At 60.2% G+C, this 11,712-nt stretch overlaps 2 protein-coding genes across 4 annotated transcripts; one reads left to right on the top strand and one right to left on the bottom strand.

The window, feature by feature from the left end:
• Positions 1 to 6,418, bottom strand: PCSK4 (proprotein convertase subtilisin/kexin type 4). Its single transcript, XM_055706693.1, has 15 exons — positions 6,230 to 6,418; positions 5,627 to 5,731; positions 5,438 to 5,533; positions 5,152 to 5,280; positions 4,399 to 4,475; positions 4,200 to 4,288; positions 3,456 to 3,628; positions 3,164 to 3,376; positions 2,813 to 2,913; positions 2,341 to 2,444; positions 2,079 to 2,196; positions 1,703 to 1,882; positions 1,273 to 1,397; positions 532 to 651; positions 1 to 446 (listed from the first exon to the last, which is right to left on the bottom strand). Exons 1-15 carry the CDS (start codon positions 6,416 to 6,418, stop codon positions 67 to 69), a joined length of 2,199 nt encoding a protein of 732 aa, XP_055562668.1. The 3' UTR covers positions 1 to 66.
• A 248-nt stretch (positions 6,419 to 6,666) lies between these two features.
• Positions 6,667 to 11,711, top strand: REEP6 (receptor accessory protein 6). 3 transcript variants are annotated; one of them, XR_008732040.1, is made up of 7 exons: positions 6,667 to 6,835; positions 9,464 to 9,557; positions 9,816 to 9,954; positions 10,270 to 10,438; positions 10,690 to 10,757; positions 11,256 to 11,410; positions 11,453 to 11,711. XR_008732040.1 is itself a non-coding variant. In XM_055709137.1 (6 exons), the coding sequence occupies exons 1-6, from the start codon at positions 6,721 to 6,723 to the stop codon at positions 11,271 to 11,273; spliced, it is 603 nt and encodes a 200-aa protein (XP_055565112.1). In that variant the 5' UTR covers positions 6,667 to 6,720; the 3' UTR covers positions 11,274 to 11,711. The 3 variants fall into 3 exon arrangements, 2 of the variants coding, with proteins under 2 accessions (XP_055565112.1, XP_055565113.1); XM_055709137.1 differs by having other exon boundaries at positions 11,256 to 11,711; XM_055709138.1 differs by lacking the exon at positions 10,690 to 10,757 and having other exon boundaries at positions 6,668 to 6,835; positions 11,256 to 11,711.
• Position 11,712: the final 1 nt, after the last annotated feature.

Raw genomic sequence — 11,712 nt, 5'->3', positions numbered from 1 at the left:
CAGGGGAGGGCAGCTCTGTCCCAAGCTGGGATCCAGCAGCCTGTGTCCCTGCACCCCAGGCTGGTGTCACACTGACCTTCCAACCCGGGGACAGCAGGCGCTACCTTTCACACAGCAAAAGGCCACACGATATGTGACATAAAGGCCGGCTGAGAGGATCAGGCTGCCACAGATGAAGACAGGGAGACGGCCACCCTGCAGCCGCTCCTCGGAGGGGAAGCCCTGCGGAGGGGAGCAGGAGTGGGTGAGCTCGTCGAAGGTGCAGGAGGAGGGACAGGCTGTGCAGTTGTTGGCCGAAGCGCCCTGGCACGTGTAGCAGGAGGGGTGGCAGCTGGCACAGACGCGGGCCATGGCTGTGGCACTGGCTCTCCAGGTACGGCTGTAGGAGCGTGGAGGGCAGTAGGGCAGGCAGGAGCGCTGGTAGGCGTATGAAGAGCCGTTGCACTCTGTGGAGGGATGGTGGTGTGAGCCAGGCTGCGGGGCCATCCAGGGCAGAGAGGACTGTCCCCTCCTGCCTGAAGACTTGCTCACCCTCGCAGGCTCCCTGCGCGTCCCGCCTGATGCATTTGTCCACAGCAGAGGCTGCAAAGCGCCTGGCCACCATGTCCTCGTCTGTGCCGTGGAGGTGCAGGATGAAGCTGGTCAGCAGACCTGGGGGCAGGAGGGACAACACTTGGTGCTGGTGGCAGCCACATTCCCACCCTCCAGCGCCTGGGATGTGCAAGCTGGGGGGCTGGAAGCTTTGGGGCTGTGTGTGGGAGAACATGCCATGCCCATGTGCTGGCCCGAGAGACCCTCAAACCAAGCAACCATGGTTGGGCAGAAAAAGAGGGCTGGCATGCCTGGGAGGAGCAGGATGAGGACAAGCCAACAAGTTGATTATCAGTGTGGGGGAAGGAAGAACAAAGAACAACTGGGTACCGGGTAACTTAAGGGCAGGTGTCAAGAAGGTGGGGCCAGGCTCTTTACAGTGGAGCTCAGCAACAGGACAAGGGGCAACAGGCACAGACTCCAACACAGTCAGATGGAACTTCTTATGAGGAAAACCTTTTTTTTTCTAAGGGTGACTGGAACAGGCTGCCCAGAGAGGCTGTGGCATCTCCTCATTCAAAACCCACCTGGATACAACTCTGTGCAACTTTCTCTAGGAGACCCTGCCTGAGCAGGGGGTTGGACTAGATGATCTTCAGAGGCCCCTTCCAACCCTGACCACGCTGTGATTCTATGACCCCAGTAAAAGGGGTTCACTCCCTCAGCAACCCCCACACCCACCTGTGTTATAGGCATCGCCCTTGTTCTCTAGCTGGAGCACCCAGGTCCCATTGGGGTTCTCGTCCCAGAAGTGGGTGGACATGAAGGTCCAGTCCTTGTAGCCCTGCTGGCTGGTGTCATATGGGCTGGAGGAGAGGGGAGGAGAGCTCAGTGACAGCCTCAGGGGCTGGAGGGGTGGGATGCGGCTCCAGGGGACCCTAGAGTCACCCTGATCTTGGTATGAGCAGGCATCACAAAGACATGGCAGGGGCCACAGAGGAGTTTTGGGCACAGTGAGCCTGTTGCCTGCGGGGGCCAGAAGCAGCCACCTCACTGTCAGGAAGTCTCCTGGCCCCGGGAGAGGCTGTGAGATGGGGAGCCTCCTGTGCCCCCCAGCAGCTGGTAAGGCTCACTGCAACATGCTCCCCGTGGGCCCGCAGAGCCCCCTTACCGCACGGTCACCAGCGTGGACGTAGTCCCCATCGGGCTGGTCAGAGCGATCACCAGGTCCCCTCTGCGGCTGTAGCTCAGACAGAGCTGGACCTGGACGTGCTCCAGCGAGCGGATGCACTTGGTCCTCCCAGAGCAGAAGGAGACATCTGTAGAGACGGTGAGCTTGGAGCCAATGGTCCTGTCGAGTACAAGACAGAGAGAGGTAAGGGCGTCTCTTCCCGCTCCGTGGGCGTCCTGCCCTCCACCACAACCTCTAAGCACAGCCCTGTGGCTACAGCAGGAGCTGTGCAGCCTGTTCCTGCAACGGGCACAGCGTGACTTTGCTGCAAGCAAGTCCCTGTGTGAGGTCAGACCCAGGGGGTCTTGTCCCTTACTGAGGGGCATGAAGCGCCTTGACCGAACACTTCTGCTGAGGCTGAGTTCCTGTCCATGCCTTGGCCATCTCCACCAGCAGACCAGCATCCAGGAGCCCGTAGCCGTAGTAGTGGCTCACTGAAAAGCAGATGCCCCCCAAGAGAGGACACGTGAGCCCCCCCCGCGCTGAGACCACAGCGGGGGCTCCTGCCCCAGGTTGGTTGGCAGGAGTTTGAGGGGCAGCACGGCTCCCCGCAGGCAGCGGCTGAGTCCCCAGCTCACCCTTGCGTCCAGCCCCATTCACAGCCCAGTCTTCTGCCTGCAGGTGAGTGGGCTTGGAGGTCCTGACGACGAGATGCTGCAGGTCACGCCAGGTCAGTGCTGGGCTGGAAGCAAGGAGGACTTGGGGACAGAGGTCTCTGCTTTGGGTTAGCTTTTGAGGGTAAGATTTGGCTCTTTTAACTTCTGACATGGGTGAGTTAGCTGTCTGAGTCCGAGCTGGTCCCCTCACAACCTCCTGTGCTGCTGAAATGGGAGCAACAGAGACCTCCAGAGGACAACTCTCCTTCTGCCTTTGGCCACTCTGCCACATTGTCTTGGGAGAAGATGCCGCCCCACCAGAGCCCGGGTAGACCTCAGCTCTGCACCCCCTAACCTCCCTGCTAGCAAAGTCCCCCTTCCTTGTTCCTGCAGGGTTTTGGTGAGGCCCCAGGTTTCCCCCCGGGGACTGTCCTGCTGCCACAATGTCACCTACTTGGCCTCCAGTGCGAGGGCGATCACTCCTGCGGCCAGTGGAGCCGAGGCGGAGGTGCCCGTGTGCTTGTTGGTGCAGCGGTGGTGCAGGTCGGTGGTCACCTGAGGGTGAGAGGGGGGTCTTGGCACGATTGCCTGCTGCTGGAGCGGAGGGCAGGACCGGCTGGAGTTGGGTAACTTCAGTAAATGCTCCCTCCGGGTCCCCTCATGCTTTTTGAAGTCTAACACAGACACTTTACCAAAGCCCCCCTCTCCCTCCCCAGGTAAGGAAGGCTCGGATGACCCCGCTCTGTGCTGGGAAGTGGTGTCTGCCCAAGGGTCACTGCTCCGGCAGAGCTGCCATGGCACTCACAATCTGCACCTCGCTCGTGGTCCTGCTGCTGTAGGTGGTGGTGAGGATGGCAGCGCAGCCCTCGCTGTACCAGGGCCTCTGGCCGCCTGCCAGAACACTGCCCACGGACAAGGTGTAGATGCTGTTGGCGTAGCCATCGCAGTTGCAGTTGTCGTAGTTGATCCCACCGTTGCCAGAGGCCCAGATGAAGATGGAGCCAAGACCACCCCGTCCCTGGCAGGGAGGAGGCAGAGGGAGGGTGGGCAGGGAGTCCTTGCACCAGTGGGGTCCCCGAGGCCAGCACCAAGCTTACTTTTTTGACCCCTCTGTAGAAGGCCTTCGCAGCCAGCACACCTGGCCCGTCCACAGTCTTCCCATCATCCATGGGGCCCCAGCTGGCACTGTAGATATGGATGTGCTGGGGATGCAGGCTGAGGGACTGAGCCTCCACCATGTCCGTGATGAGACCATCCAGCATCCGCACACCTGCAGGGCCAGGACAAGGAGCAGCAGTGTCCAAGAGGCGGCAGCACTTGGGATGCCATGCTGGCTCACTCCGGGTAGATGGGAGCTTCGCACATGCAGGACCACTGTAAGTGCTGAGGACCTTCTTGCTGGCCCCTGCTTCACCCCCCCAGTTGCCTTGAGCCCCTTTCACATGACGCTGCCCTAAGGAGATCAGGCTCCCACAGGTCTGTACAGCTGCTGCCATGTGGTGGTTTCCAAAGCTCCTCCTTAAGCCCTTTGCAATTAAGCCGGTGAGTTCTCTCAGCTTTTAACCCCATTTGCCACACTCGCTTCTGCAGGGGAGCCTGAGCCTGCATGGTGCTGGTGCTGCCTGTGGGAGCCTGGTGTTATGGTGGGCATTAAACCCCCGAGGAGGGCTGAGCCCTGCACCATGGCCAGATGTGTGGTAACACTGCAACACCCTCTGCTTCCCTGCAAGCCCCTGGTTCCCCCCAGAGCAGCCCCGCCTGGGGCCACGCATCCCCCCCCGCAGCATGCTGAAGCTGTTTTGCAACTTTCCTCCTGCCAGCACACTGGAGCAATGGCTCACCTCCAACTTTGGCGTTGTATGCAACACCTGCTCCGCAGATTTGGTTGTTGGCAACAGCCGCCACTTCTCCTGCACAGCGTGTCCCATGCCTGAAGGACATAGCCTGTGAGCCAGCCTCTGTGAAGGGTGAAGGGGCCTGGGACAGCCTCATCCCCCAGAGAGATAAAGCACCCAGTACAGGGTGCTAGGAAAAACTTACCAGTTCTCGTCCATGGTGGTGTACCTGGGCTGGGGATCGGGGTCGTTGTTATTGAAGTCATAACTTGCCAGGGGGTCCTATTACAAAAAGAGGCACCAGCATGAGCAAACTGCCTTTCAACACAGGCTGTGACTGCTCAGCATAGGCACCTGGCACCTCACCTGGTGTCTGGCAGTGTGGATCACCCTGCCTGCCCACAAGCTCGCTGCCTGCCCAGCCTGGAGAGGGCAAGGGAGGCCCCTTTGCACCCAGCAGCTGCCCCAGGTCAGCCTGGAGTTGTTGGAAACGGGGTTTTGCTCAAGGAGCGTAACTTTGCACATCATTGTACTGCTTCATTGTGGCCAGGCTTGTGTCCAGTGAGAAAGCCCAGCATGGTGAGTCACCTGAGGGTGAGCCTTGCCAGCCACGCGGTGAAGAGAGAGGAACTACAAATCACTGAAACCATGCTGTTATAAACAACTAAGATGTACCTATCCTTTCCTCTTAGCTCTCAGAGCACGTGAGGATTTACTAGCTTTACTGGCTTTGCAGCTTGCTGTAATTACATCTATTTTGGAGATTTGAGCATGTACAAGTTGTAACGTTTCCTTGATGTGAGAACACTGCGGGAGACACCAAACCTTTTGATCCAGCCACAGAGAGGCAGAGTCCCATGGGTGGGATGAAGGCACCAGCTCCCACCCTCCCCAGGAGACAACACACCCTGAAGGAGCCGGTTCATGCAGCCCATGCTGCTCAGCCCCTTGTAATTACATAGTTGGCAGACAGGTCCGGGTGATCCTTCTCAATCCCATCGTCCAGGATGGTCAGCACAACCCCCAGCCCGGTGTACCCTTTGCTCCAAGCACTGAGGATGTTTAGATCAGGATCGATGTCATTGTTCTGGAAAACAGATTACATTTAATCAGCCCCTGGGCAGCAGGCTGCGGGTGACCTTCAGGGACTCTTCTGCTGCCTCATCACTGGCAGCATTAGTACTGTTTACGTGTCGGTGAGGTGATTTGCTTGAGGATTAGAAGAGAAAGCGGTAAAATCTCACCATGTACCACTGTTGATGGAACAAAGGATCTGTTGGCACCACGCTGATGCTTCTCTTTGTGCGCCTCTTCACAGTTTGCTGCTCAAACCAGAGGACCTGGGTAGGAAGCAGCAGCGGTGGTGGTGTCAGACAGAGCCTGCCCAGCATGGCAGGCAGCAGCCTCAGTCCCTGCAGCTGTCTCCTCCCTACCTTTGGCTCTTTTGTCAGACGCATATTCCAGCCCCAGTGTCTGCTTAAGGCTCTCTGCCTGGTGCCGCGGTGTTTGAAATGATAATAAGGCTCTCCCTCCATCACCTGCCGGTGCAAAGAGCTGTTGTAAGAGAATGTTTCTAGACAAGCAGCCGGGCTGTGGGAGCGTGTGCCAGCTCTGTGTGGCCTGTAGAGACCAGACAGACACATTGGATGTCAGTTGTACATGGCAGGACAAGCAGAGCATCACTCGGAGATGTGGCAGGCTCCCAAGGGAGGTTTGGGGGTGCCCTTTGGGTTTCCTTGCTCACCCATGCACACGCAGAGGTGCTTAGCAATGCCAAGCTCATGCTTTTATCTGCATCCAATGGTTTAAAACCATTAGAGGGAATAATTCAATGCCCTATTTTAAAATTAAACCAGCTCTGGGACATGTGGTGGGGATGAGCGGAGGGGACAAGCAGAGGATGAGTGAAGGCGGACACACCACACTATGGCCAAGGTTGGAAGGGACCTCTGGAGATCACCTAGCCCAACGACAGGTGTGCCCTGTCCCCCTAACCGCGGCAGCTGTCTGGCCTGCACCCACCCACCAGGCCGCACCTGGCCCAGGCAGAGAAGGCCAAGCCGGCGGGCCAGGTCCCTGGCCTTCCGCGGCCCCGCCGCCACCCGCACAGCCCAGCTGCTCAGGTAGATGTGGGGCTTGGTGGGGCCTGGCAGGGCGGCGGTGACCACCATCATCACCAGTACCACCAGTACCAGCCCCAGCGCCGGTCTCGACCACGCCGCCATCCGGGCCACGGGCATTGAGCGGGTGTTGCCATGGCGACGGCACCGCCCCGCCAGTCGCTGCCTGGCTCCGCCCCCTTCCAGACCTGGCCGCGCCCCCTCCCGGCTTTGGCCCCGTCCATCCGCGCTCTGGTCTCGCCCTATTCAGCTCTGTCCCCGCCCACCCCCTCTCTGGCTCCGCCCCTCCCCGCTCTAGCCGTGTCCCTCTCTAACCGGTCCCCGCCCCTCCGTGGCCCCACCCCCCCGTGGCCCGGCCCCGCCCCTCCGTGGCCCGGCGCCGTGGCAGCGGGGCGGCCGCCGCAGCCATGGGCACGGTGCTGCAGCGCCTGCAGCGCCTCCTCGATCGCCCCGGGCCACTTGGCGACCTGCTGGGCCGCCTGGAGGCCCGCACCGGCGTCCAGCGGCTCTACCTGGCCACAGGTGCGACCGGCACCCCCGGGTCCCCCCCATCACCCCGGTCCTCCCTTCCCGCCCCTCCCATTTGGGGGGGTCTCCGAGGGTCTCTCCTCTATCCTGGGGTGTCCTGGCAGCCCCTCTGGGCTGTGGGGGGCAGGGGGCACGGGCAAGACCCCCATTTGGGCACACTGGCGGAGCAGGGCCGGGATGAGGGCCGGGGAGGGGAGCAGCACCGCCTGTCCTCACCTTCGGCAGGCGTGAAATCCCGCACACTGACCCAAGGGGGAAGCACACCCCAAAACCCGTGGGGTCTGCATGTCTGAGGTGTCAGCCAGGCCCTCAAGACCCTGCAGAAGCCTGGCCCTGACGGAGGGGGGTCTGTCGGGTCAGTCCCCAAATCATGGCAGGTCTGTCCAGTTGGGGACAGGAGCTCCTGTCCCAGTGTCCCTGTCCTCCCTGCCCGGCGGGAGGGCAGAGGCCCGGCTGTTAACCCGATCCTGTTTGCTCATTCCTGGGAAACCAGCTGGCATCTCCTGGAGGAGCGTCCTCCCAGCATGACGTGACCCCCCTCCGCGCTCTGACCCTCGGCCCCGTCCTGCTCTCTGCCAATTCACACCCCTCCGCATTCTCCAATTTGCTATTTTATATGAAACCTTTCCTGGTTTCCCCCTTCCTCAGCCTTTCACCTTCCGGTGCAATTTCCTGGTCCTTTACCTGCTGTGGGGCTCATTTTCCCACTCAGAGGGAAAAGGGCTCCATGAACGGGCACCTGCCACTGCCAGCAGGTTGGGTGTGGACGTGGTGTGTGGCAGCTGGGCGGCTTCTGAGCAAAAGGGTCTGGGGGCTTCGGTGGTGCTCGGGTCTGATGAGTTTTTGGGGGTAGGGGAGGAACAGAGGCACCGTTTCCACTGAAGAGCAATGATCCTGAGTTCTCGGTCCCTGTCCTGGAAAGGAGAAGCTGCTGCTAAACTAAAAATACTGGATTTGTCCCTCCTCTGGCTCTGGAGTAATTCCTGATTTGTGTTTGAAGCCAGCAGGGTCGGTTCTGCATCCCCGGAGCCAGGAACAACCCCTGGGCTGTGGTTTGGAGCCCATCTTGCCTGGCCTCTGGGCAGCACAGCCAGGTCAGCCGTGCAGTGGCTTTGGTGGAGTAAAAAATCATCCCGGAGGATGGTGTCTCCTTCCCAAGGCACGGGGCCGGCCCTCACGCTGTCTGCTTGCCCTCCTTGCTGGGACAGGCATGGTGGGATGGCTCCGGCCACCCCCCTCAGCAGCTCTTTGTAAGCAAAACCTTTCACTTGGTTTTTTGCTGTTACATAAATTTCTCTGGGGGCTAAACTTAGCCCGTGAAATCCTTCCTAAGGCTCTGGGGGGAAATAAAACCCAGCGCTGCCTGAACCTGCCTCGGAGTTTTCCTTGAAGGGAGATTTGTAATTGCTCCAAAGCCGTGTTGCTCCTGCCTGTCTCCTGGGAAAGACCCGAAGCCCCGTTGGTGCCCGGGGGGGGGCGGGCAGAGCAAGGTGCAGAAATGCTGCAGTGAGCAGAGCGGGGATAATCCATTCCCTGAGCCCAAGCAAGGGCTTTTCTCTAATTCACTGGCACAGACGAGTTAAGTCCTGGCTTTCCTGCCCGCTGCAGGGCACAGAGCTTGCGCAGGCGGAGGAGTTTTTACGGAGCGTGGGGGAGATGCTGCTGGCCTGTGACTGTAAATACCCTTGACTCCGGCTCTGCATGTCCCCCCAAGCTGCTTTCCTGCCCCCATCAGGGTCTGTGTGTCAGCAGGTTGGGAGGGAGCTGTGGGGGGCTGGCATCTCCGGGCCCCCTGAGCCCACACCTGAGCAAGAGCTCTTCCCTGTGGCCACGGTTTTGACAGCAAGGGCTCCTTGCCCTGGCTTCCCACATCCACCGGCTCTCCCAGCTCCACTGATCCGGCCTCTGTCTGAGGGCTGGGCAGGCTCCAAATGACCAAAGTCTTGGCTTACATTTAATTTTAATGATTTCATTTAATAACAAGGCAGTGGGATTGGATTGCTGGTTCTCAAGGGGCTGAATTCTTAATGAACAGCGGCTGCTCAGCACAAGCACGTGCAGGAGCCGTGTCTAGGGAGCAGAAGGGAGCTGCCCCCAGGCCCTTGGCTCTGGTGGCAAGGCTTTTCCTTGAACAGTCGTTACCAAAATGCCAAGCGGATCCAAGCCCTGCACACAGAGAAGCTCGGTGCTTTGACTTTGGACCACAGGTGTGTGTTAAAAGTCTCTGCTTCTGACATCTCCACAACCTTGGCCCAGGTCCAGGCTGGCGACGGGTCAAAAGCTTTGCAAGTTTATTGTAGTAAAGTCCCTTCCAGGCCAGGGAGGGGACAAACAGTGACAGGAGGAGGTTGCAGCTCCCTTGGGAATGAGCAAGCACCTGCACTCCACGACAGACTCTGCCACATGGCTGCGCAGATGGCATGTTGAGCAACTCCGTGGTCTGGTGTGCAGAGGGTCATACTGGGATTAACTGATGGTGGCTGTTATTCCCAACTAGAGGGTCCTAGCATGTGCCTTTTCTCACTACTGCGATGAGAAAGCTGCTCAGCAGACTGAGCCGGGGTCTCTCCTCACCATCTATGTCAGCAGGCATGTGACGGTCCTTTCTGTCCCCCCTGGCAGGTTCTGTGGCATTCCTGGGGCTGTACCTCGTGTTTGGCTATGGCGCCTCACTGCTCTGCAACCTCATTGGCTTCGTCTACCCCGCATACGTCTCGTAAGTACCAGTGTCCCAGCTCAGCCTCCCTTGCAGCATCTGGAGAGCATTCCCTGGCCTTAGCTGAGGGTCTCCTTGGTAAACAGGGAGTTACAGTTGGGAAGCTCTTAGGACCTTCCTGAAAATGCTGGGACCCAGCTTGGGAGCAGCAGCACCCGGTAGGCAGGTTTGTTCCAGGGTTTGGAGGACTGGGGAAGGAGGTGCCCACCCTGGCAGCAGGACTGCAGCAGCAGTGCCCTTCTCACTCTCCTGCTGCAGCATCAAAGCCATCGAGAGCTCCAGCAAGGAGGATGACACCACGTGGCTGACATACTGGGTGGTGTACGGCATCTTCAGCGTAGCAGAGTTCTTCTCTGACACCTTCCTCTACTGGTTCCCCTTCTACTACGCTGGAAAGGTAACAGCTTTGCCAGGGGCTGCTGGGGCCAGTCCTTTCACCTGGTGGCTGAACTTGGAGGAACCAAGTGTGATGGGCTCTGCCCTGTTATCAGGGCAGTGGTTGTGGCCACGGTGGGGCCACAGTCCAGTGTGGAGCTTCCCACATCAGCTGAGGTCCTGGTACCTCCAGCGAGCTCCAGCCTTGGGAAGCTGCTGCCTTTGGGCCAAGCTGGGACTGGAGCAGCTCAGCTCTTCTCTCTTGTGGGGGCTGCTTTGCTCAGCCTGGGCCCTGCCTTACCATCTTCCAGCTCTGGAGTGTCTCTCCTCCCTGCAGTGCCTGTTCCTGGTGTGGTGCATGGCCCCCGTCTCCTGGAATGGGTCACAGGTGCTCTACCAGAACATCATCCGGCCCTGGTTCCTCAAGCATCACCAGACCGTGGACAACGTGCTGGGCAACCTCAGCGCTAAAGCCCTGGACACAGCTTCCAGCATCACCCGAGAAGGTAACGTGGGCCCCCCAGTCCCTGCTGTCCTTCCCTGTGTCCGGGGCAGGCTGTCTTCTCTGGAGCACAGCCCAACTCCACTGGGATGCAGGCAACTCTCACTTTAATTACCAGCAAGCAGCTGTCCCTCTGTGACCACGGGCCGTGCTCTCACGGCTGCAGCCCCGTCCCGCCGCGGTGGCAGGAGCCAGGCTGGGGGCTCGCTCTCCTCTCTATAATTCTCTCTCTTCTCTTTGCGCCTCACGGTCCAGTCCTGCAGACTCTGGTCAGCAGCAGAGCCCGGCTGACGGCCGAGGTGGCACCGCAGCTCAGCTTGTCTGTATGTAAAGAGCCGCGGTTCCCGCTGCCGCTGAAGGGGGAAGGGGACGTTCTGCGCTGGTTGCCTTGCTGCTACCACCTGACACTTGGCCGAATCCTGTGGATGGCCACGGCACTGGCCAAACCACTCTCCTGCTCTTGCAAATGCTGATGTGGCCCACGCACAACCACCCCTTCCTCCCTTGGCATTGGTAGAGCAGGCGCTTGCCCTCCTGCTTCTCCGTAGCCAGAAACACCCCCCATAGCCAGACCCCCAAGCCATGTGTCGTCCCTTGGCCCTGCCATGTCTGTGTGTTCCTCAGTGCTGGCACCAACTTGGGGCTCCCAACCAAAGCCCGCTGGATGCAGGAGCTGCCTGCCAGGCCTGGGGAGGGCAGGAGCGGGAGGGAATGGGAACGGGATGGTGGTGCACGGCCAGGCTGGGCTCATCCCCAGGCCACTGGCTGGGTGGCCACTGCTCCAGGGACAGGCTCCAACACTGTCCCCGTGTCTCCTGCAGCCTCCAGAGCAGCCCTGAACCTGGCACAGGAAGCGGAGAAGAGCAAGTGAGAGGGGCCTGTAGTGGCACTGGCACCGCAACCCCGAGCCTGGGCCTGGAGCCACCCAGGCCAGACCTTGGGCCCTTAGTCCACCTATGCCAGGCCCGGGTCCCAGGTCGCAGCCCCCACTGAGCCAGACCCAGGTCCCGAGACCCAGGTCCCAGCCCCTACTGAGCCAGACCCGGGTCCCGAGTCCCAGACCCCAACCCCCACTGGGCCAGACCCAGACCCAAGTCCAAGACCTGGGTCCCAGGTCCCAGCCCCCACTGGGCCAGACCCAGGCTCCAGGTCCCAGGTCCCACATTCCAGGTCCCATTAGGCCAGGCCCGGGCCCGTCTTCCCCTGACTCGATCCCAGCCCCCACCGCTGCTGCCCCCAATAAACCCCCGGAGACCCCCAGGGCTCCGCAAACCACCC

The sequence above is a fragment of the Falco cherrug genome, chromosome 4 (assembly GCF_023634085.1).
Source record: "Falco cherrug isolate bFalChe1 chromosome 4, bFalChe1.pri, whole genome shotgun sequence".
Lineage (NCBI taxonomy): Eukaryota > Metazoa > Chordata > Aves > Falconiformes > Falconidae > Falco > Falco cherrug.
This window is presented reverse-complemented; position numbering and strand designations above follow the sequence as displayed.